Source organism: Thunnus maccoyii, chromosome 10 (genome assembly GCF_910596095.1).
Source record: "Thunnus maccoyii chromosome 10, fThuMac1.1, whole genome shotgun sequence".
Classification (NCBI taxonomy): Eukaryota; Metazoa; Chordata; class Actinopteri; order Scombriformes; family Scombridae; genus Thunnus; species Thunnus maccoyii.
This window is the reverse complement of record NC_056542.1, coordinates 6,720,487-6,746,715: the sequence shown is the minus strand read 5'-3', so window position 1 is coordinate 6,746,715 and position 26,229 is coordinate 6,720,487. Positions and strand designations below refer to the sequence as shown.

The 26,229-nt window shown below is 40.5% G+C and overlaps 1 protein-coding gene across 5 annotated transcripts; it reads left to right on the top strand.

The window, feature by feature from the left end:
- The first annotated feature begins 1,189 nt into the window (after positions 1–1,189).
- On the top strand, positions 1,190–25,757 carry LOC121905174 (glucocorticoid-induced transcript 1 protein). Of its 5 annotated transcripts, XM_042423209.1 has the most exons (10): positions 1,190–1,343; positions 1,517–1,887; positions 8,468–8,616; positions 14,726–14,815; positions 18,702–18,827; positions 19,780–19,917; positions 22,066–22,255; positions 22,853–22,973; positions 23,307–23,653; positions 25,335–25,757. In XM_042423209.1, exons 2-9 carry the CDS (start codon positions 1,581–1,583, stop codon positions 23,644–23,646), a joined length of 1,461 nt encoding a protein of 486 aa, XP_042279143.1. In that variant the 5' UTR covers positions 1,190–1,343; positions 1,517–1,580; the 3' UTR covers positions 23,647–23,653; positions 25,335–25,757. The 5 variants fall into 5 exon arrangements, with proteins under 5 accessions (XP_042279143.1, XP_042279144.1, XP_042279145.1 ...); XM_042423210.1 differs by having other exon boundaries at positions 8,471–8,616; positions 23,307–25,757; XM_042423211.1 differs by having other exon boundaries at positions 18,705–18,827; positions 23,307–25,757.
- Positions 25,758–26,229: the final 472 nt, after the last annotated feature.

Below are 26,229 nucleotides of genomic sequence, written 5' to 3'. Positions count from 1 at the left end.
GTCTATATACAGGTGAATTTGTTACTGTAAATTGTGTATACAGGGTTACAAACAGTCATGAAATAAATATTGTGTGGATAATCTAACAACTTACTTTATAAGATCCATTAGTAGTGCTAACAAGACAGAAAAAAAGGAAATTTGAACATCTTCAGTTCCATGACAACTGGAAAGACCATCTGCAGGGGAAGATCATGTGATGCGATCAAAAGCTCCAGAACAGCTGCGGATGGACCATGTGGTGACTGACAACTCCTTATTAGTTGTAGGTTGTAATATATATTCATACTGTAATATTTATTAAATACAGTATACGGGCTAAATTCATGAGCAATACTTTGCCTAAGGTATATTTTACATTCACAGTTTTTCAAGTGTGTCTTAAAACAACAGTCAGGTGTCCATATGAACACTGAAAGAGGTTTTCCTTGCTGTAATCATTCCTCCTGTTCATACTGGCGCTCAATAGATCCCCTTCAAATGCACTTTCCGTGTAAGTGATGGGGGCCAAAATCCACAGAGTTTACACAGTCTTTTTCTGCAAAATTGCACTGCAAGTTCATCTGAAGCTTATATGCGGCTTCAGCAGTTTCAGTTAGTCATATCAAGTGGATATCTGCCAAATTTGCAGTCTTTAGCATCAAATTCCCTCTTTGTGTCTCCTTGAATAGTGTTTCCCTTTTGAGCTGCGCTGGAAGTATAGTAACAAAAAGAAGGACTTTGGCAGTAAAAAGACAGTAACTTTGAAATATATCTCCTTGCTTTGACTAATTTGGATGGCTGAAGCTTCATACTAGCTTTGGATAACCTTTAAAATACATTTCTAACAGGAGGAGGCTTGTGGATTTTGTCCCCCATCACTTACATTGTAAGCACATTATGAAGGGATCTTCTAATGCTCGGTATGAACAAGAGGAATGATTACAGCAAGAAAAACCTATTTCAATGTTCATATGGGCACCTGACTATTGAGACAAACTTGAAAAAATGTGAATCTGTCCTTTAATTAAAAAAAAAAAAAACTTTACCCATACTAAGAACACAATTCTTACGTGATTGGCTGAAAGTACGGTCCATAGACAAACTTGGACCAATCAGCGACGATACTGTACAAGGCATTTGTCCAATCAGAAGCTAAGAAGTGAAGCCCGTAGCCCGCCCACAGACATCAGCCAGTAGTCTGGCCGAAACAACTGTCATTTAGAGTGTGTGGACATGATGGGGAAGACAGAGCTGGAGCTGGAAAACACGAATTAAAACGTTTCAAGAAGTATCAAAAATAACTTTAAAAGTTTCATATGTTGTGATTAAGGCTTACGTCGGCATGTGTTAATATCTTCCAGGTAAGTTTATCACCAAATAATGCGTGTTGGAGCTTTTTTTTTCCTCGAGCGCATGAGTTGATTTTTTTTTTTTTAAAAAGGAAGCTAACGTTTTTTTTTTGCTAACAGGCTAATGTTTATCTTACCGTTCCCCCCTCCACCACCACCACCTCCTCCACCTCCTCCTCCTCTAGAGAAGCAGCAACTTTGGCAGTACGTCTTTCTTACTGCAGTAGGAATTACAGCCAGTTTCGGAGGATGTCAGCCCCCAGCAACTCGCTTCAGCAACCCAGGGTGAGACGCAGCAATGCGGGCTCCCCCGGCTCGTTCAACAACAGCAGCTGCCGTTTGCACCCCATCCGTGCCACCGTGCCCTACCAGCTCCTGCGCGGGGGTCAGAGCAGCCCGACGCGGGCGCAGACCCTCTATGGAGGAGCCACGAGCAGCCGAGGCTCAAGTCCCCCTTCTAGCCCGACACTCAGTTCAGGAAGTGCAAACGCTAAGCAGAGACTGTCCCCCGAAAGTAAGGACTCATCCTGTCCCCCAGACTCGCCAGTTTCCAGAGGTAAAAACACCTATTTTCAACAGTTTTGCCTCACATAGGAGAAGAAATGTCATACCACCTTCATGTGCCACGGTTTTTTTCCGGCTGATTTCTGGTACACACACTGGTTTACAGTTGAACGATTCAATTTGAATATTGTAACTGTGCAGATATTAGATTAAAACTCATATTTGGAAGCCTTTTAATTCTGGAGCAACACTTGATTTACAGTAGGTTGATACATTAACTATTTAATCTGTTCTTCCACTTTCACAATCAGGCATTAAAAGAGAATAGAGTGCACCATTGGCTCTCTGATTTCCTATGGACTTTTGACAGAGAGAGGAGGAGGAGAGAATTGGCAGAAAGACATGCTTTCAGTTGTAAAAGGGGCCACGTCAGTCCCTGTAGAGGCAATGCTGAGCGAATGGTCAGGTGTTGCCTGTTGTGACCTCACTTAATACATACAGCATAGAGCACACAACTCATTCATAACATATGCTGAGCCTCACCATGTTGCCTTGCACATGGATAACAGGGGGAAGTGCTCTGTTGTTACATGTCTCGCTCAGCTGCTCTTTGGAAAGAATATGGAGACAAACTGAAGGAGGACGTGAGAGTCCTGGCAGCTCTAAATCAGCATTTCCCAGTGCCTCTCTAAATCTCGTTTATGTGACAGGCTCTCCTGCCAAATATCGACACTGTGGCAGTTTTTTCAGACCGGTAGCAGTGTTCTTTCCGAGGCCAGATCTACATTTTTTTTGCTGGAAGAATACTTTTTTCTGTAAACCCTGTGTTTTCTCTACAAAGAAAACACACTTAACCACACAGTGTCTGGCAGATGTTTGAAACACATTGTGATATGGAAGTGTTTGAATATAGCTTGCTTTTCCAGTGTCTGGACAAAAAAACAGACTCATTCTAGTTTTCTTAACCACAGTGAGTATTTTTGAATCTGCATCAGTTCCCATGAAAAGCACCAGGTATTCTCACTACAGTAGTGCTCTGTACTTAAAGGATATGGCTGGCAATTTTCTATACTCTTCTTATTCTCAAATAAATCCATGTGCAGAGCCAAACCAACAATTAATTGATCCTACTTGCAAGTATTGTGTGTGTATCCAAAGCCTGATATATGTGTCATGTTCTTTGAGAAATTTACAATGAAGTACAAAGTCAAAAGGTTGTCATATGTAGCACAAGCAGCTAGCGAAGCTAAACGGAACTGTGTTCCCGCCATAGACTGTAAAAAATATGGACGTAGCCACCGTGACGTCACCCGTTGGTTTCTGAAGAGCGATTTTGAGGCTCAAAGTGGGCGTTTCTGTCCGTCGCCATCTTGGCAGTGCCTGACTCCGCCAACTCCCGGCTAATCCAAAATTGGCAAAGAGTGGAGCTGAGGTGGGCTGAATGAAGCCTGGTTGCTGAAACAAGCCACCTAGCGGCTAGCGACCTGTCACTCAAAGCAGCCATGTCCTTAATTATGCATAACTTTACGGCTTAATAAAATTTAATTGGGTGTTCATAAAAAAACAGTTGTCATGAAAGGGTAAATTAGGTATAGACACCAAAACCGTCTTTTGTACCAGGCTGTAAACATGTTTATTTCTGCATTTTATTTTTCTGGACATTTTAAGACGGGGTTCTGTGGAGATTGACTCACTTTTGAGGTCAGCCTCAAGTGGCCATTCGAGGAACTGCAGTTTTGGCACTTCCGCATTGGCTTCGTTTTTCAGCCCTGGAGCTTCGTGCTTAGTTCAGTGGTGTTTGCTTTACACAGAACTGAAAACTTGATCGCTGTTATTAATCTTTGGAACCGTTTCTAAACAAACTAACATGATCATAATCTTCGTGATGAAGAAACATGTCATCCAGTGCAACGGCGTGGCTTATTGATGTGTTTTGATAATAGTTTTTGGGACAACAACGGAGGTCAACGGCACAGAGGAATAAGATATATCTTTGGATACACACACAATACTCGTAAGTAGATCAACTCATAATTAATTTGGCTCTGCACATGAGATTTGTTGACAGTAAGAAAAATATAGAAAATTGCCAGCCTTATCCTTTAACATGGTTACAAATTGCCACATGCTACACAGCAGCTACTGTGCACCAACTGCATCTATTAGTAGGGCTGTCACTGTTTATTAGAAATTTGAACGAATGTGAGGAAAAAATAAATATTCGTACTGTAATGACTCGTTCAAATTCAAAATTTACAGTCTATAGTTAATCTAAAGTAGATTACCTCGTGATCCAGCAGAGTGTATCCTTAACAGTCACTATCATCTTGACCTATTGTGTGTCCTTTGACCTATCAGTAAACTAAACTAATAAATAAAAATGGAGAAGGACAGTAGAGAACAAAGCCGTACTGATCAGATAATCTCGACACGGAAGCATCTGAGAAGCAGTGTGTGGAAGTATTATGGGGGCTACAACAGATGGCAAAATTACCAACAAAGATTAGGCTGTTTGCCAACTTTGTGAAAAGCAGCTGCCTTACTCTGCATTGACAACAAATCTGATGACTTACCAGCTAGCTTGCCTAGCTAGGCTAAGTGAGCTTGTCTAGCTCTACAACCTTGTAAGACACATAGTTCAGTTGTATGACACCACATGGGAAAATATAAAGACTATATTGAATGTTAAGACACTCTCGCTGACCACTGAGGGATTGACATTGCTGGCCATATACTGTACTTATGACAGTCATAGTGAATTGTATCTCTGACACATTACAGTATATGGGTTAACTTTGAATTAATTCGAACAAATTACTTGATAAGTTTGAATTCGTTTGAACTTGACCTTTTGAGAAAGTGGCAGCCCTATCCATTAGTCAAGTTTAATAGCGTCTCCCTATTACATTTTAATCAAAATGGCAGGCCTCTTGTTTCAGTGCAGCATGGTGGTTATTGTGGAGTGGTGTGTGGAATTTCATGTTTGTGACAGCGCTATGCTGTGCTTCACATTCCTCAGTTCTTTGAATGAGATGACCTCCAACCTTGACCAGTGTACCATGCAAGGCAGGAAACGAAGTCTCTTCTACAGCGACTCAGTAGGCAGACTTAACAGGCACGATGAATTTCACCCGTGTTTGGCTAGCGGTTGGTGTTGATTTCCCACCCCGGTGGCATGCCTTGCATACCTCAGTCCACTGAAAGAGACGACCTCTAACCCTGGCTGGTGTGCCATGTCAGTGATGATGATGGAGACTTGACCCTCGTTCATGGCTGTGACCTCACAGTCCAAACACGCATGAGAGGCCTCAGATGATGACTATGATCATATCAATGAAGGGTTGGTAGCTACCGGCCATGAAAAAAAATGCAAATCATCACACATCATGCAGGACACAAACAAGCATTACATTGTGAGGGTAATTTAGTCATCACCTTTCATCACAGCAGCCCAGATTGATGTAACTGCAGCAGTAGGCTTTTCACTGTGTAATTTTTCATTCATTGTAGTACTTTGAACCCACTCACAGACATAATGTTTGCCATTTGGTTGAAAATTCAGTCCAAAGTGCCTTACAGTACCATGAATGTCAGTTCCAGGCAGTGTGAATGTGGTAACGGTGTACACAAGTGTTCAAATGGTTCAGATCTTAGCCTGATGATGAAGTCAAGAGTATTATATTCCACATCATGACCTTTTAGGTTCACTAGCATGACATCATTCTCCTACCACACTTTCCCAACAATGAAAGTCCGCCTCTATGTCAAAGTGCCAGCTGTGCTGAAACAGCCCTGCTTCATTGTCACCCATTCAAACTGCAGAGTAGGACCAAATGTGAAAATGAGTGTGTTGTCCAAAACAGTTAACTCTGGTGGAACTGTGCTGTGTTTTCTGTCTGAGCATAAATTGCTGCGTAGCATCTGGGAGTTTAACCTTATTTTTTATGTGATGTTAAAATGTTCTCTTTCTTCATGCACTCAATAAAAATTGGAATTGCTAGCACTGTTAGCATATCTTCCTCATGCGGTGAGATGTACTCAAACTAGTCCAAGCTTGCTTGTTTTGGAAGTTACCCACTTGACCCATTGAGAGATGCTAATAATGCTAACAAGTCATTTCCTGACCAGCTGAGGGACAGATGCTGAAACTCATGTTTTTTTTTGAAAGATCATGTCCAAGATTAATACCATCATTTATATTGTGTAAATGACAATGGCTCCTCAAGTTACTGCTTGCAAAGAACACAGTTTTTAGCTGTAACAATTCATTTACAACATTATTGAAATACGAACTCCAGGGTGACTTAGTGGTTAAAGAGATTCCCCGAAATCATAAGTTCAAAGAGTTTATTCCAATGATTATGAGCACTGTGCATTATTTATGTAATATAGTATATTGACGCATAGTATCTTAGGTATTTACAGAATCAATAATCCTATCACCTATTTCAGTAGTTTATAACAGAGTGAGTAATATATTAGACATATAATAATATAATTTAGGGCTGCAACTAACAATTGGCATTATTGATTAATCTGCTGATGTACTCGATTGAAGGTCACAGGTCTCAGACATGTAGCTTTTAGCAAATAGCTTTTTGTGCTCAATCAGCAGTCCAAAAATCAAAGATATTCAGTTAACTATTACACCATGTAGGCTATGACTAAGAAAATTTGCAGATATCAGTAAGTAGTTTCAGAATAAAGTATTAATAAATAATGTTTCACTATTCACAGTGTAGGTAAATTGATCAATCATAAATGGAGTTGAATTAAACTGAACTGAATTAAAATGGTTCAAGACCAGGATATGACCGCTAAAGTGACCGAGAAGCTCCACCAGGTTAAGATTTAACATGACTTAACGTTTTATTTAGCATTTCTGACATACCGAAAGTGCAGCAAAGTGATTTTTTTTTTTTTTTCCTGATCACAAGATCAAGCTGAACTATTGGGATTTTCCTTCAACCTGTGTCATGCAGCCTTGTGAAAACCTACAGGAAACTGTTCTGCTATGGTTTACTGATTTGGACCACATGTTTGTTTTCACATTAGCTTCTGCTCTACAGTTAATAAACACCCATTTATCCCTGAAAATGCAGAGACTTTTTTTTCACAGCTTGCTGAATGTCCTGTAAAGGAAAGTTTTTTTTTTTTATTAATACTCGATCTGAAAATATTCTGTTAATATCACATACACTACTCACTTATCCCTGAAATCAGCAGATGGACTGCTTTGATGTCTTGGCCTCTTTCACACTGTTTCTTTTTTCTCATCAGGAGATTATTCTAGTCTGGCAAATGGGTGGACGATGGAAAATAACCACAATCCCAGTTCTGAGAGCACTGGCTTGGCCTATATCAATATTGATGGAAATTTAGCCTGCTTCCTTTGTCTACAATGCTTCAGGGAATTTTACTGTAGCCCAGTAAGCTTACTTAGGCAATACCTTTGGGTGGGTAGGCCTGTGTATTCTATGAACAAAGAACAACAATGAACTGCTGTGTAGTTCTGCTTGGAGAGGGGTGCCTCATGTAGATAGTTTAGTCTGTGTATCCATGTCGAAAAGGCCGCTGCCTTGGCCTGCTTAGACAAGAAATGGAGTAAATGAGCATATTTCCTGGTCATCATTCTATTCCTTTTATTCTGTCTTTGATGCGGAAATGAAAGAAAGAAAGACGCTGACATTGGCTTTTAGTAATCACACACAATCTAATTGAGGCTTACAGCAGTTTCACACTGTTCTCAAGCTAATATCTTTGTGTTTGCATGTTTTGTTTTTCTCTTTTTTTTTTTTTTTTTCACTGTGTGTCACTGCAGGAATGTTGAGTGGATGCAGGCAGTATTGATGTGCATTGTGGTGTGGTTGTTTATGAGTTCTTATGTGGGTGGTGTGTGCTTAACTGCTCTGGCTCACAGCAGACTGCTCTCATAACATCAGATACTCCTGCTCAGCCATTTACATGTGCTTCGGGCCTCAGTGCTCAAGCCTGCTGTTTGCTCTGCACTAATACTTATGAGATTAGAAATATTGTCCATACTTTGGAAACAAGAAGAGATTGTAAGGCAAGCTTGTTTCAATAAAAAAAAAAAATGGTTGCAGTAGTTGACAGAGGTGAGGGTTAAGTGTTTATTAATGCCATTAAAGGGATTGTCTGACTTTTTTCAGGCGGGAACCTGAGTGACAAATTAAATCATTAGTTCACTGAAACATATTTCTATTCTTGTAATGTGAAGAGCCATCTATTATACATTTTGGGCTCCAACTCCTAAAACACAGTTTAACAACCAAAGGCCAAGAAAACCAACTTATTTTGACATTGAGGTTTTGTTTCAGGTCAGCGGTTGTTATGTATGATTACCATTTTTTTAACCAGAAATGTAAACCATTAAATTTTGTGCTTCTCAAAATATGGCCCCCGGTTCTTGGCTACACATTTGCAGAGATTTACGACATTGGCGTCTTTAATCGTGTATGCCGAACTTAGTCCTACTGACACGATGAGGAAAGTTGGCACGCGGAGTGGCAAACATGCCTCAGGGTGTCTGGGGTATATTGCTAACTAGGTACTGACACTTTCACCGGTATGTGTGACTCATCCTGTTTCTGTATTTCTTTCCCGATTCACAGCAGAAAGGTCCAAGTTACAGGTGCGGAGTTCCAGTGCCATACGGCGGACATCTTCCCTGGACGCCATCACAGGGCCATACCTCACTGGCCAGTGGCCTCGGGACGCTCATGGACCCTATCCTTCCTCTATGAAAGACAAAGCCACACAGGTAAATACCATTCAGAGGAAAAACACTATGTTGGCTATAGACCAGAGTAGGGGGTGGGCCATATCATATCATTCATGATGATCTCAGGATAAATCTTAATGGAATGAAAATTTGGGTGAGGGGAAGTGTGCTGATTTTACACATCAAAGTCTGTTTACAGATCTCGGGGAGTACTACCGCATTTTTAAAGCCTTTTGTGTTAATAACATTAACGATGGCGGCATTCCATTTAGGCGTGCCAGTTCCAGCGCTGACGTGACTTACTGGGACAATTAATGGAATGGAACCATTGTTAGCGTTCTTATTTACACCTGCGCTTTTCCTGCTTTGATAAGTCAAAATGTACGCGGTGAAAAGGGTCCATTTGCCTCAAGTGACGTAAATAGAAAATGAAATTGGAAAAAAGATCTGGGTGTGGAAGATAGAAGTTACCAGAACTTTCCACCTCCTCATCTCTAGCTTGAGGCAAGAGGCTCAAGGCCACATTAGCTGTTACTAGCATGACACACCCGAATCACCAACCAAACTGTCGGCAGTCAAATTACATTGTGAGTAATGAGGAAGCCATGTTTGATAAGCACAAAGAATGCGTGTGATAAAAAGGTTGACAAGTTCTTTTTTAAAACTGCCAATTCTCTAGAAGTCCAATGCTAAACCAGTGGTGCACTCATTTAATGTTTCGTTTTCACGTATTTACTGTATGATTAGACATCAGCAACACATGGCTGGCAGCTATGTAGCATTGCTGTCAGCTGCGCTGTGGAGTCGTCGGTCCTCAGATCTGAGCACTTTGGGTGATATGCAAGTGGTTTGATTGATAACATTAACCTTCAGAGACAAAGAGAAGAGGGTGTTACATCAGTCATACTCTGGAGGGGATGTGCCAGTTGAAGTTAGTTTAAAGTTTGACATCCACCCTTAGGCAACAGGGTTTGGTAAATCCCCAAGTTTAACACTCAATTTCACCTTTTCTCCTGGCAAATTATGGTAATTAGGACCTCTAAATAATTGTTGGTTTCTGTCATGGTGGTTGGTGATGGAGACTTATACACAAACCATGGAGCCAAAGATTTTGTTATAGTAAACTGGTGGCTAGTGGTGGAGTCTGCTGCCAATACCGCCTAATATATTTGGTGTAAATAGCAGGAAATTCCCTCCCGTCGCTACATTTTAGTACATTATAACACTTCATAAGGAACATATATGGATTTCACATTGAGGTCAAAACTCCAGCAACACTTGTAGTATATAGAACTTTATTGTTAGACCAGCTTGTGGCCTTCATCAGGGTCATCATGAAACACTTACATACAACATTTAAATAGGTTAGGTATCGATGCAAGTTTCACATTGAGCCTGACCACAGTGTTCCTGGATAGCAGCCCACACATGATCACCCGCTAATCTTGCCATGTGACTGATGGCTAAATGCAGTTTTTCCAGAAGGGCTTAATTTTTTGGGGGGGGAATGGGGGTTAGGGGGGGGTTGGGTTTTTGTTATGAAAGAATATTGAATATGTATGATCATGACAAGGGCTGCTCCCTCTTTTTGCTAACAGAAGCCTTTCATGTGTCTGAATGAAGACCGCCAAGCCTCATTTACATGAGCTTCATCCCTTTAACCCCTCATGCGCCTTGCATTTCTTTGTGTGTAGGCTGAGGAAGTGGTGAGAGGGCCTTGCAAGATCTCTTGAAGTGGCTATAAGCAGAGTAAACACCTCTAATTATGGGGTTCCTGTTCAGGCCTGGAAAGACTGGACAAGTCTGGAAAATCAATTTGATAATTATCAGGTTAAAAAAAAAATGTTAATGCACTAAATTGTCTGGTCACAAATACACAGTGATCTTCTGTGCTATTTAGAGACATGGCCTTGATCATATTTCCCAGCCATTATTAGGAACGATCCGATTGAACTCTGATTGAAGTGAAAATTTATGTCGGTCAAATCTGTGGAAATATTAGATGAAAAAATATTTGGCAATGTTTTAATGTTGTGGGAGAGTGACACACTTGACAATCCTTGAACAAATAAATGCACAACTCCCCCAAGGATAGTCAAAGACCACTTCCTGTTAACAAGCTATGCCTGGGCCCAGCTCTTTTTATGGAGACAACAACAGCAGAAAGCAGTGGACAAAAGGTCCCTGGCCTCTTTTGTTGTACATTGCACAAGTTCAAGACAGCCTTTCCTTTGAGCTGTAATGTAGCCCTGTATGGAGGTGAAGTTGTTTGCACCTGTCCCCTAGGCTATGGCTGAGGCGAGGAGAAATCCCACTGCTTACCACCTGGCCCTCGTGGCTGCACGGCCCGCCTGCCTTTTGTGTGGGAGTTGAGGAGCAGAGGGCCCATACATATGCTAATCACTGTTCCGGGATAGGTCTGTGTGCCCTAGGCCCTGTGGTTACGAGACACAGGGAATGTCTGTATGAAGATTAGGGCCTTGACACACCAAGCCGACCTCAAAGAACTTGCACTGACAAAGACAGACTGATCAAACAATTTGCGTTGCCTCGCGTCTTCTGTTGCACTTGAACATGGCCAGCTGACTACTGACATGCGTTTATGTTCTGCGCCTGCTTGAGAGGAAATAACTAATCACAAGTCTGTTTTTAGTCATTAGAAAACATAATTGAAACACAAACAAAACTAACTAACCTCGCTGTGTTTTTCGCTACTGTGTGCCTGCTGAAACCGTCTCATTACAGGACAGAAATTTGAATTGAGAATATATGTGGTAAAAATGTGGAACCGACACTGTAAAGTTTTGCAAACAGCTGCCGATAAGACTTAAAGTGGTAGACATACAGACTAAAACTGCAGGTGGTAGTTGCTCACAGATGCTTAATGACAACCTGTTGGTGCCTGATGGCTCACTTTCAGCTCGGTGGTTTTGGGACTTTTAGATAGACACACACACAAACAATTAATCCTACTTTAGTGCTGTATTATATGTACTGTCACCGGTGATCCAATAGCAGTGCCTGATATTTGCTTCATATGAGCTTAATGTAATCAAATGTGTATTGTTTATCTGAATGTAGATGAATGTTGATTGAAGAAAGAAAAACAAAAATACCTACTTCTAGAGATCTCTATCCATTTTTTATTTAGGAATGCTCAGTGAGTCTCAGACATGTACAAGATAACAGATACACAACTCACCAAATCAGAATGCATGTTCTCCTCATTTCTAAACCCCACCAAATGATAGCAGTGGCACTCTGTTCGCATGTCTCGGCATGCAATCTAAACAAACCAGCACAAATTCCACTGCAATTCTATTGAAGCCCAGTCATTATTTCCTGCTTTGGAACATAGCTGGATTCTTGAGGATGTTGCCTGCATGTAACCCTTTGGGTGGGAATCATAATGGGAAGCAAGCTGCAGGCTATGGTAACAGAGTTTTATCTGTGCAGAAGTCAATTATCAGGCACAACACCTGGCAAACAAGTCTACAAAGCACACAGCACAGGCCGGAGGTTCAAGAGCTAGCATGATAAAAGAGCCTCAGAGGTAAATAAAGGTGGGTGTTCTTGTTAATAGACAATTTGTTTTTTTTTTTTGGGGGGGGGGGGGGGGGCAGAGTCAATAAAGAAAGATAGCTTGCAGTATTTTTTTACTGTCTTGTCCCAAATGTACTCCAGATATCTGGTGGTGAAAAAGTGTTTGAGTTTAATTGACAATTGAGATCTGCTGATATCTTTAAGTAATTAGCTTTCTTGAGATTTAAAACAAAAGAATAGATTAAGGTGAATAGTTCCTTTTGTGCTTGAAGTGTTGAGTGTTTAGGAATTCACTTATAAAACCACAGCCTAATATTTGTTTAATGTCGGCTAAATGTACAACTAGTATGCCGGCCGCAGGCGAAATTCTCACATCATCACATTAACCGTTAACTATTAACTGTAATCATTTCTTTTTTTTTGCTGGCATAACTTTTTAACAATAAGCACACATTCAATGCCACTCTTATTGAAATCAAATTTATAAAGGATTGATTTGATTTAATGCTCATGAAAATGAAGCAATACTTCCTGGAGATGAAGGAAAATATCACTTGCATATGCCCGAAATGAACTGAAAATTGTCAACACACTTTTATCCTGACATAGTGACAATGAACTCCTGCTTTGAACCCCTCTGTTTGTTTTTTGATTTGAGCAAAATTATCAGGCTTTTCATTTCAACCAGTATCATTCAGCCCCATGAAAACTGATACATATCACTCAGTGCCAAATAAACACATCCCACATTTCTCTGAGAGAGAGAGAGTAGCATGCCTACTTGACGTCACCGAACATCTTTGAGAATTTAGTTTTTCCTCAACAGCTAAGTCCACAACTCCATAAAGCCTGTCTGCCTTTTTTTTTTTTTTTTTTTTTTACAGCAATCTGCATTCTGTATGAACGGATTAGGCTGCAGCATCAAGTCCCTCAACGTTTGGCAGAAGCATCAAACAGCGCACACCATTCAATAGGCCATGCACAAAATGTTAATGCTAAAGGCTAGCTACACATCTGCCATCCAGCGTGGCCAAGCACAGTGGTCCCTTTTATGAGAGCACAAGCACCCATTTAATTCGCTGTCCTTTTCTGGGGAAACCAGCGCCAGCAAGCCAGCGCAAACGGCTTCACGGGTGTTCCTCATTATTCACAGTGTGATATTCCATATGATAGGGGAAGGCTTGTGTGTTAGTCGGAGAGCCATAGAGGTTTTTCTGTTTGTGTGGGGTCAGACATAGGGCAATGTGAAGACAGTGACATTTAAGATGTTTCGTACTACTGTGCAGACCATACAACGTCAGATGTTTGAAGATTTGTTTGAGGACCAGAGGCACTGTTGATATGCATAATCAGGGGGAAGTATGTGGTTTCAGACAACCCTATGAAACATCCTTAGTCTGTTTCTGTTTTTGCATATATTTACATAACTTAACAGTTTCCTTGTTTATGCAGTGGAGGTCTAAAAGACATGTTCTGTGAGACAGAACCGCTGCTATGGTCTCTGGTAGGGAATGTTTTGTATATCAGATGTTTCCTTACTGGTGTACTAACAAACAAAAATGTCTGTAGACTCATTGACCTCGTATAAGCCGATCGCTGGTGCTCGACATATTCTGCTAATCACAGCAGTGTATATAGGCTAAATGGTGAAAGTAATTTGGTGAAAAGGTGGAAACTTCAACACTAGCTGCTATTAAAATCCTTGTAAATGTCACCTGTGGTTGACAAGGATGTCTTGTCGGCAAGCAACGATATAATATTTGGTTGCCCTGTAATTATTTTCTTTTAAACTATGTTTAGTTTGTGAAATGGTGATAATGGCTGAGGTATTTTGGAATGTACTAGCTGGTGATTCCTTGTAGACCAAAAAAAAAGTGATTTTTTAGTGCCCTGCCCCAGATGTATTTATCTTAACCCGGATTACTAATGGAAGCAATCAAACATGCTATGACTTATGTTTTTCCTGTTGAATGCGGCTCTTTCCTCAGGGATGGTATCTCATGACTGTTTTCCTCATTTTCATTGATTCCAGATTTTCAGCTTTACTTTTGAACACACGGCACTCATTACTGCTTTCACCCGCATCTCTCTCAACCCCTTATCCAAACATTTTACATTTGAGGTATTTAGTTGATGCGCACATCCTGAGTGACTTCACAGTGAGTGGGCACGTTAGCCGTTCACTATCCTTATCAAGGGGGGTTTTGTAGGATGATTCCTGATGAGTATATATATATATATGTTGGTTTGGTGCAAGACTCGGCAAGGTCTGGCTACATCTGTGACCTTTAAGTTATCTGATCTCTGTAAACATTAGGCCTCTCTGCCACTTAAACAAATCTCAAAAACTGCAGCTTAGTTAATCTTAGGCTTTAGGTAGTTAGGGTGTTGCTAGTTAGGGTGATGTAATGTATTCGATTTGGATATTTTTTGGTTTACACACAGTGGAAATGTTTATGCTTTAGGACTTGTTCTGTGTGACTACACTATATGAGATGTGCTATTTGGTGGTATCTTATAGTACATTTGGAACATATGTCAATAGTGTGTGTGTGTGTTAGAAGAAATAATAAAGAGTTGTGTAACATGTGATTATGTGTTTCAGACTCCAGGTCTCTGGATTGATGAGGGAGCAGAACAGGGAAGTCCTCACCAGAGATCAGCCTCCTGGGGCAGCGCAGACCACCTCAAAGAGGTAGGTTCACCTGTCTTAACCTCTGTTCACCCAACTCTGCTGCTTCTGACAACAAAAACCACAGACAGTGATGTTTTTGTCATTTTTGAGGTTCATTCCATTTACTCGAAATGTTTTTTATTTGTCAGGGTCTGAGGTCAGCCTAAATATTACACTCCTTAAGATTGGTTTCCACTCCTGTCTATCTGCTGGGCTTAGTGGCCAACCAGCAGACCACATGGAGCTATTAGGTCTCCAGCTCTCCAGACCACAGTCTAAATTTAACCTCTATTCCCCACTCAAACTGCACCCTTGCATCTCATGTCCTGTTGTTTTTGAGAGACAGTGCAGGAGCTCCTCTCAAGGGTGAAACAGCCATATTGTTCCCTCTTCAGCTCGCACTGACTGAACTTTTTCAAGTACAACTTAAGCTACTTAAAAGCCTCACGGATGCCCCCGCAACACAATAGACTCATATTTTTATGTTTCCAGCAGGAGAGTAGTTCCAAAATATTAATGACACACAGATGTCTTGGGTTTTTGTTTATATTGACCAGACCTAACAACTTAGAAATACTCTCAAGAATCTTCCACCACCGAGAACAGCTCGCAGAACTACATTCCATAAATAACATAATTTTATGACCAAAATGCCAAACAATAACTTTATAATGTACAGTTATACAATACTAATGTAATGTGCTTTGGAAGGAACAGACTTTACTTTGTTTGACTGTGTGTCAAGTGTTCAGGCTACGGTTACACTTGTCATTTCAGGTCAGTTTTTATCTTGTGATCATGCTACGGTGCATTAGGTGACATATCTGGATGCACAAGAATCTAATTTTACCGACATTGCTAATAAATTCTTAAGATAAAATATGGAAGTGTTCAGGCTTTTATTGTGAATAGAATTGGATATGGTGTGGATGTAAAATACAGGTAGTCAGATTGCACTTTAGCGATGTTAACAGCTGTTGAAAGGAGACAGGAAGAGACTCATTTTAATAAATACAGCCACAAGAGATACATAAAACCCCATTTACCAGCTATAGACTCACAGCTGTGTGATCTCATAAAATCCGATTGTTTGAATTAGATTTCATAAATCACATTCACGTGTAAATGTATCCACACACCGTAACTAGGCCTGACAGGAAGTTTTAGTGTTTCAGCTTTCTGCAGACAGTCCCAGAGCCTTGGCCTGCACAATCAATAGCATAGCACAGCCAGGAAAACCTCCCTTTCTCATCCTCTGAGATTACATCGGGATTGCCTGGACTTGTCATTATCGACTGCTGCGGTCACTCAATGAATGTAGTGAACTGCGTCGAAGCTCTCTAACCTCTGCGATTACATGTGTGGGAGGACATCTATGAGAAGAGTGAGTCTCTTTGTTGACTGTGTTGCCAGGATTACAAGATCAGCACTGAAGACCACACCTTTGTCTGCATAGTACAACTACGTCTGTTAGGTTCACAAAGGGTATCCTGTTTTTAGGTTGATACTTGGCCAGATACAGAAACACCCATTGACTTATTTCATCATCAGACAAACATGACTGACTGCATTATATCGGCCTCCAACAACGTTCAAGTCAAATCAGGTCTTATGGATGCACACAGTAGTAAATATTTTTATGAATATTACTGTTGTAAGCCACATAAGAGAAGAAAGCCTTCCAGCCATCCTAAAGATAATTAAAAATAAAAACAAATATTGATTTGGCAGCAAAGCTTTTTTTATCAGTGTAGTTTGTCATTGTTGTCCTAGTTGCTACAGAATGGAAGGAACGTTACATTAATAAAAATAGTAAACCAAGCAATAAATGTTTCAGATCTCTTTAGATTATTTTATGAATTTATGATGATGAATTTATTTTGAGGTTAATGATTAAATATATGGCAGCTTATATGCTTGTCACCTTATGGCCTCATTTGTTTCATTAATGGGAAAAATTAAAGGGGACATATCATCCTTTTTGTGATTTCCTGTTATTTCTATATTGTTATGATGTCAGATGTTAAACATGGCCAAAGCTCCAAAAAGTTAAGGTGAGTGTATGTAAAATGCTCCCTGCAAGTCAAAATCCAGGGCTTCAGCCTGCTCTGAAGACTTTGTTTGTAAAGATACCTCTCCTTACTCCTTGTGTTGTTTTCTCACATCCGTCCATTCCGTAGCTTTTGTTGCGAAGGTTGTTCCACAGGTTGTTCACGTTTTCCACTCGCATATTTCAAATAGAACTCAGGCTCGGACATGAATGGATCTATTTGAGAAGTGTGTATTTCAAGTAAAGAACGAGAAAAAAAAGTGAAATCCTACTGCAGTTTGTTCATGTAGCTTCCATAGATGTAGCATAAGATCTGGATACAGCGTTGGAGACGAGCCTCGTTCTTTCTTATGAACCTTGCTCAGTGGTGCATGAAGCCAACAAAGCCACTTTCCACTGTAAGGAAATTACCAGGATGCAAGCATGCACTGACTGGCTGAGCCAGCTAACTTCCGGTTTAGTCCTCCGCTAACTGGACTGGAGATAAAATGATTCAATCATGCGCAGTGTCAATTTTGAAAAGATTTAGTTTTAGTCTTAGTTGCTTACTGAAAACTGTAGATGGTTTAAAGTCACATTTAGTCTTTTGTTTTGTTTTAGTCAAGATTTAGTCAGTGGAAGTCAGTTTTAATTCTCAGTTTCATACTATAATGGATTTTGCTGAAGGATATTTCTCCTGACTGTAAAAATTCCAGTGAGAAGTAAGCATACCTTGAACTATGTGTGAGGTCATCTAGGCTGAGAACGTGTTAGTGACTTACCGTACTTCTTTCATTTATTATATAAAAATGAAAGGTTTCTAGAAAAAGTCCAATACAGTCATATTTCCATATAAATGGAGCAAGGCAAGCTAATCACTAACGGGCCCTGAATCCACAGAGAAGTGTGAGCTATACTAACATTAAATTTAGTCCTAAAAGGGAATTAACATGATATTGAATCAGTCAACATACATATATGTACCTTGGTGGACACTGCAGGATGGTGTGTCTTCAGGTGTCTTTTCCTCGGACGTGAACCAAGCAGGGAAAAAAATTCTTCCAATGAGAAAGATGCAGGAGGGCGGTGAGAATTTGTACTTTCACCAGGAGATAAATGACTGGTTAAAAAGGAAAACAACCAATGCTTTGACATTGTCTGCCTGAACAGAGCCAACTAAACTAGTCAGGGCATAATGAGATTTCACCGGAATTTTTGTTGTCAGTTTTTTTCATTTCCGTTGTCATTACAATGTAGTCATGAAATAAAAGGACCTAAACGAATACTTTTCAAAATTTTCATTGACAAAATTAACAGTGATCGTGCGGCTCCTCTAGACTTTCCAAATGTTATTTGGACCGAATGGATCAAATTCTGATAGTGAAATGAGTCATTTCATGGGTGTTGTGATGCTCAAAAAAAATGTATCCACTGTTTTACAGCCGCTCCTTTTCCCATGATTGTGTCCTTGTCTGACCCAGAAGTTGTAATGTCACGGTTTGGCCACTATGTCAAATTGGCCTTAAAGCACACTTCTTGGAGGCTTGGTAGCCTCCGGCCACTGGAAGTCTGTCAAGGAGCAACTTGTTGGCCAATCAGAACAGAGCGGGCACATCAGGAGGGGGATCTTAAAGAGACAGGAGCTAAAACAGCCTGTTTCAGACAGGCAGGAGGCTGAACTGAAGAGCTGCATAAAAGACATGCATAAGATAAATAAGGAGTTTTTTTTAACTGTAAATCATGCAAAGATATTCCAGTAGAGCCCCAGAATATAAATATAGGACCTTGGAAATGTGCATGATTCCTCCCTGAGATATTGCCTTCACAACTCAGAATTGCAGGGTGTTAATTGCTGAAGTGATGTTGCTTTTCTTCCAGCAGATTGCTAAACTGAGACTGCAGCTGCAGCGCAGCAAACAGGTCAGCCGGCAGAGCAAAGACAGGGAGCAGAGCTCACTGCAGCTGCCGCAACAGGCGCAGCATGGCACCGCATGCCAACCTCAGGTGAGTTATTCATGTCATTCACGCCTTGACGAACAGAATCACTGGTATGCTCCTTTCAGGTGGAAACATTAACCAACTCCGACTTTGGTGATGCAAGATTTTTACCCTGACAGCGGTGATATGATAAGGTAGCTTAGCAGCCAAGCAAAAACATACAAATTAAACAGATGGTGACCAAACCATATCACAGCTGCTGAAGATAAGATAACTGAATATGAATATGAGGGTTAAGCAAGGTTGCTTTCTATATTGCTTGGTTAACAATGCCAAATTATATAAGAATGAGGATTTTATTTGTTTACTTGCAACATAAGCTTAAGTTTGTTTGAAAGCTGCATGCAGTAATTATTCCTGCATTCAGAGATAATGCATCCTCTATTTGAGGATTAGGTGTAGAGTGAAAAGGCCTGTTTATTCTTATAGCTCTATATTTGATGTTTGCCGAGTTTATTATGATGTATGTTGTACAGCGTTTTCCTGCGGAGGTCTAGTTAATGAGTCCCCATGCTGACCGCTTGTGTCAAAAGAAGACTGGAGAGAGGAGGGAATGTGTCTGGGCATGCCCTGTTCTCTCCATGTTTGCAGTTCATTCATTAACAGATGCCCGGCAACGGTACACATCAACCACTGTGGGAAAATTAACATAAACAGTGATATGCTATTCCCCGTAGCCATCTGTGGTAGATCACAGTCATGGCTGTGTTTTTGTTCTCTATGACATTTAATCCCACTTCAGTAACATCTATTTAAACTGAAAGCCTCCTCCACCCATTAAATATCTCATTAAACTGGATCAACAACAATCCGATACCACAAGCAGATAACAGAGTGACACCAAGATATATGCAAAGTTATGTATTTGATTGTACAGTTGATCTGAATCTGAGTCTTTTAGTGTGTATTGCTTTGACGTGTGCATAGCTGTAATTTATCACTCATGTTGTTTTTCCAGTACAAGGGAACTTCATCAGCCTTATCGACAATCCCTGTGCCAAAATCCCTCATATCCAGAGTGCCGAGCAGCGTGGAAGGCATCAACCACGAGCTAGAAAATGTGTTTATCAGAGAAGACTGGGAGCAAGGGATACAGGTAGGGTGTCTATATACACCAGCAGCTTTGTTGAGTAGCAGATGTGAGTTTTACCATCAAGGTTTCGGAAGATTTAGAGCAGCTGAATTCACGTCATATAGTGCAGACAGTGAATACGAGCAGCAGAGCGGGGGAAAAACACTTCAACCTCCAAGTTGTAATTATGAGAACAACATCTGGGGAATTTCTGATAATATCTCAAAACCACAATCTGTGATGCAAATGTAAACTAAAGGGCATCACCATGAAAACCAAAACGTAGGATTGTAACCTGCAATCGACAGGTTTTACAATATAGAATAAAGGGCAAAAACACATCAGTGGCATAAATAATACTTTTAACCCCCCACAGAAAGATTTATCAGATTCTGGTAACTTCTGCTCTGTATGACACTTCCAGTTTGTGCTGCAGATATAAATCGGCACAACACTGACAACAATCATTAATACCATCAATAATACTTATAATATTCCAATTAAGGCCTGGTACCCTCTGCAGTAAATAAATAAAGCCACTATGAGAGGAAATATGGTATATTTTCAATTTGAATCATTAAAGAACACACAAAACAACATCAAACTTACATATATAATTAACTACATATCTCTAATTTATGTGGTCAAAAATATCTTTCTAGGCCTTTTCAACAAAAGCTGAAAGAGTTTAACTAAATTAGATGCTGGTGTTAATATTGACATTGACACCAAATTTATAAAAATCAGCATTTTATGGGTTGAAAGTGGCTCAACATGTCATCTGCTGTTTAAAATCAGCCCTGAAAAGACGAGGCCAATGCTGACATAGAGGAGACTGTTTGGGAGGTCTCTACGTCATGACATTTATATAAATGGAAGAGAAAGTTAACACCCACATCACCCCCCCCGGCCCCCAGCCCTCAGCCTTGAGTGTGAAACCGCCCGCACTCATTTTCAAATCTGATGGAGAAAGTTTTAGCCTCAGCAGCTAACAGCAGCACTGACCCGCTGGAGGAAATCTCCATCCGTGACTGTCTGCGGTCACAATAACAGCAGAAATCCTCTTCGCATTTCATCCTGTAGCTCTTTAACTTTCCGGCTGTCTGTTTCTGCAATTATCAGCCGGTAAAATCTTGTTTTTTAAAATGTTAAATCGTGATGTAACTGTTACTGATCCTGACCGCAGCTCTGCAGCACACAATCAGAGACGCAGAGATTTCCTCCAGCAGGTCAAGCACTGCTGTTAGCTCCTGAAGCTAAAACTGTCTTCATGTGAAAATAAACCAAGTTAAATACAGACAGGTTTATTTAAAAATTACCTCTCGCCACTGTTTGCTTTCCTCTCATTATCATTATTATTATTATTATCATCTATCATTTTTCTCAGGCTAGGATATGTCACTGAGACGCCCCACTCCTCCCTCTCAGCCCCTCGCCCACTATATTTAACATTTTCCAAAATTATGCAGTGGGTGGAGTTAAGCTCAGATCTGATTTATTACACGCATGCAAACTTACTGTTCAGTCAAATTTAGCATTGTACACCATACAGTCAGACAGGAAGACATATATTCTCACTCACACTGAATTAAATCCCTTAGAAGTGAGGAGACACGTAAATCTTGCCTGATGTGGGGTAGTAAACCTTGGCAGGTCTGTTAAAGCTCCCCTCTTAGAAAGTCACACACACACACACACACACACACACACACACACAGTTTAAACACATATACAAACACACACACACACCACTACAGATTTACAGCCTGCTGTGCACCAAGCCCTTTTTCCCCCCCTCTGCTCTCCCATTTGAATCAGCTGTGCCAAGGCAGAACGCAATGCACATGACACTGTTCATCTACTGTCAAGTACCACCATCTGGTGTGGTGTTTGCTTCTCCAATTGCCCTTTAAACAGACCGACAAACACACCAGAGGCCTTTTAGTGCCCCGGTCTCTCCTAGATTTTGGACATTTTAGCTGATTCGATGGTGACATTTTCCAGTGAGTTCAACATCTCGCACAGGAACACTTTAACAGTTCACATGGGGGGTTTTTGCGGGATTGAAGGTGACCTCTCTAAACACTAAGCATCACCACTTTGCCATTTTTAGGATCTGTGTACGTTAACGCATGACCTCTCACCACCTCTTCCCGCACTGTGACCTCACAGGCCATGGATGCGGTGGATGGCCGCCGCGCCCCCTTCCCTCCGCATCGCTACAGCAGCAGCGGGGACACACGTGACACGGACACCCAGGCCCCCTCCAGCGGTGACTCCAGCCCGTCGCCCCGCCCCTGCAGCCCCGACCACCTCCATTCCCCTGATGGAAGCCCCTGTTCTGCAGAGGACGTCGACAAAGGTGTGCCTTCACCGTTAGACAGATGAATGTTTTTACTAATTTCACTGCTATGTAGAGCTAAACCTGTACCTGTCGTTTGGTAAAGTTATTGGTCAGTTGTTTCCTGCATGCATATCTATATGATCAACGGGTTTAGCTAAGTTACTTTGATTCTTCTTTGTCTGAAAAACATTTACAAATAGACATGGACACATTCAAAGCTGGAGCAGGAACCTCAATACTTCATGGTAAAGACAGATATTCGTTTCTACCTCCAAGTATCAAATTATGTGAAAACTGGTAGTGAATACTTGCTTAATTTGTCCTTGTTTGCTGGTTCTTTAATCAGACATTTTCTGATTAGAATCATAATTTTGCCTGTTTTAGATTTTATTTTAGTGATGTATGGTTCTTGTTGTGTTAAAGAATTGAGAAGTGTCTTTTGTTCAATGAAAAAAGGGTTTAATAGAAAAAAAACTCAAAAAAAAAAAAGGAAAACTGTCAAATGTCAGTCCTCCTTTATCCACATTACAGCTCCGGAATCGATAACCAAACAAGTTTTTCTGTTTTAACTAAAAGAACAGTGTTAAAGTGTTATATCGTGTGCTGTATTTCCAGACGGTGTATGCAGTTCTCCTCTCCCAAAGTTTGCCACTTCTCCCAAACCTAACAACAGCTACATGTTCAAACGGGAACCTCCAGAGGGCTGCGAGAGGGTCAAAGTGTTTGAGGAGTTGGTGTAAGTCATTTTTGCTCACTTTTCACTCTAAGATCTGTTTGTTCTTAAATGTGCTCTCATATTTTAACATCGTGCTACTTGCTCAGTTGTTCTGTCTTCTACCGTGTGAGCACTGAGTGTCCTGATCATTAAAAGAAAAACAACAGATGCAGTTTACTGTACTGTTAAATAGACTCTGAGATCCTGTTAGAGGGTAGTACAACAAAGCTAACAAGCTTATTTGCATTGTGGGTGGCAGGGATGAGGGCAAACGTGGGTTGAATTTAATCAGAACAGTCATATGAATAGTAAATAAGAAGCAAAAACACTGAGTTCAACTTCTGTTGTCTTCAGGTCCGGCAAATCAAAAGGCTTCCCTCTCTTCTCGTGCCCTGACAAAAACAAGGTGAACTTCATTCCCAGGGGCTCTGCCTTCTGCCCCGTCAAACTCCTCTGCTCCTCCCTCTTCTCCCCCGTCTCCCCCTCGTCCTGCTCCTCTGTCAACCCTGGTCTCCACGGCAACGACAGCCCAGGGCCTCAGGTGACTCCGACTCTGCCCACCGCACCGCCACCTACCTTTCCGGCCTCCACCGACAGGAGCACCGACACAAGCACAGGCATAAACACAGACAGCCAGAGCCCTGACGCAGACGTGGGGAAAGATGGCTCAGCACAAGTACTCCTCACCAGCTAGTCCTCAGGTATATAAACATGACCGCACCACCTAGAGCTAAAAGCATTTCATCTAGCCAGGTGGTATGGTTTTAAAACTAAAAATAAAAAAAATAAAAAAATCCTTGCACTCCGTTAATCCTAACGTTAGCCAGCAGGGAGTGCCCAAGGTCTAGAAATGACACATGGGGAGGACAATGGTACCAGTATCCTGCTGCACAAGCATTTCTGCTCGGTCCCAGTGTTTGTCCCACTGTTGGTGATGTTTTATCAAGGAAACGTTTTTTCGGTCAATGTCGTTTTTTAAAGATTTGACCTTGGGCACGGCCTCCCTTCACCCATCACTAACCTAGCCTTCTCCTCTGTACCGTGACAACAACCATAAGAGAAATAGCTTTGCTTTGTTTTGCAAAAAAAAAAAAAATAGAAATGACTGCTCAAAATTATTGTGTTACGTAGCGCCAGAAGTTTTTGTCAAGATTAAATCAAAAAAAGGAAAATTCCAAAAGTATGAGATATCAGAGAAACACATTGAACTCCTGGTATCTATCCAGCTTATTAGCTGTTCAGTGTTCAGCGAGCAAACGTCTAAAAGATCTTTACAGGATGAGAAAATCATCGTTTCAGATCTTTTACATAGTGGGATGTCTTAAAGTCAGAACGCCTTGCCCACATTAACTACATTGTTTGCACTTGTTAGGACCTGGCTCACATTGATACCGGCCATGGCCTATTTTTTTGTTTATTTTTAAAAAAAAAAAAAAAAGTACCACACACACTGTCAAATGTGAAAAACCAGCAGTCATTTGAGTGCAGGCTCCACCCAAAAAGGCTGACAAGCTAAGACCTACATCTGCATTTCTCGCCTGATCACTTAAAAACTCTGTTAGCTCAACACAAAAATGCAAAATATCAGCTGTTTTATTCAGTGACCAAATAATAATCAATTGCTAAGCACACAACTTCCCCCATTGCCTTGTTTTATTGCCCCACACTACCCAGAACAATAACTCAGGTCATGTGGAATGTACTTGTTTGGACTATGTTGCCTTTCCCCAGTGTTTATGACTTTCTGCTATAGAGAGACATCCCGGTTCTTTCTCAGAAGTTTATTTTTTTTTTTTTTTCCCTGGAGAGGGGAGGATATTACAGACTGAATCAACTGATTGATGTCACAGATTGTGACAGATTACTTTTGCATTAACCTCTTCAGGTTAGAGTTTCAGGTGCTATGACACATTCCAGAGACATCGCTGTTGCATCGCTCAACAGTCGAGTACTCATGTAAATGGAACTAGCTACATAAGCTACACCCTCCCAAATTAAGAAGTTGACAATTATGTTGTTCGTTACCCCCTAAATATGTACCAAAGCAAATTACAAAACCATGAAAAGGCCCATCATGTGTTTGGGACATGACAGGCACCTTTTTTTGTGCCAGAAGCATAATGTTTATGTGCGTTTTTTGTTTTGTTTAGAAACAGTTAAACAACAAATAAACACTTGGTTCAGAGTGTTTTAAATAAAAAGGCGCTAATTGCTAAACCAAGCCTAAGCACTTACTTGGAAGTGAGATGATAATCACTGTTTTTTTATTTTATTTTAGACCAATTTGTAAGTTGAAACAATCAGATCTTGAGTGTGCAATCATTTTTGTTTGAGGTAAAGCTACACTAACATTTTTTTTTTTTTTTTTTTTGTGTAACACAGTTTGGTTCGATATTCAGATTCCAGCAGCTGTGCCCTAACGTTACCTGCACAAGTTTATCTCACCAACAACATGTTAAAAAGAGAAAACGTTGAACACTTGATTTGAACGGCAGAATTTAAAACTAGTTAATGTTTCATTCCAAAACTTTGGTCTATCGAAGCCACTTGCACACAGAAGCACAAAAAAATATGAACAACGTATGCAATGCATTCCACACAGATTGAGTTGAAATACTCTGCTCTGCTTTCAGCTCTGAGGAATTTCAAATCATACTAATTCTGATTTTTATTTCACATGCTCATTGTGCAGTGCAGTTAAGAAATGATTGCCATGTTTGGCAGTAATGATTCAGTTCTCCTGTGTATTACGCATTTTTATGTAGATCTTGTGTGTGTTTTTCAATAAAGAAAACAAAAAATCTCTGTTTTGGATTGATATGTAATCTTTTTTTTTTGCGACGGCTCACAGACAGACACAGCGACTGAATGATATTTGTATACAAATAGGAGTCAAGGTAAGGCAATCAATGTATTTGGTTATAATCATATATTAACAAATGTCACATGGCTTGAACATCAAAAATGACACAAGGCTAAGTTACAAAAAAAACCTATAAATTTACACTCGTTTATAATATATTTAAAACAAACCCACTAATGATTGTGATGATATTGTCGAGTAGATTAAGGCATTTACTCTGATATGCAGTATATTCAATTTATGCAGCATTGTAGTCGAAATCAGTAAAACATGATTGTATTTTTCAAACTTTCCAGTTAGTTTGGCTCTGAAAACAGTACACTGAAAACTGCATATATCTCCCATGAAAGCCAATAACTGTGAATGCCAAATAAATACATATCCAAATCTTTAAAAAAACAAAACAATATAAAC

Bases quoted from the DNA above. Each gene is read 5' to 3' on its own strand.
- LOC121905174 (XM_042423209.1), top strand. From the start codon at position 1,581: ATGTCAGCCCCCAGCAACTCGCTTCAGCAACCCAGGGTGAGACGCAGC. The intron at 19,918-22,065 runs GTAGGGTGTCTA...GTGACCTCACAG, and splicing joins ACTGGGAGCAAGGGATACAG to GCCATGGATGCGGTGGATGG. The intron at 22,256-22,852 runs GTGTGCCTTCAC...CTGTATTTCCAG, and splicing joins TGCAGAGGACGTCGACAAAG to ACGGTGTATGCAGTTCTCCT.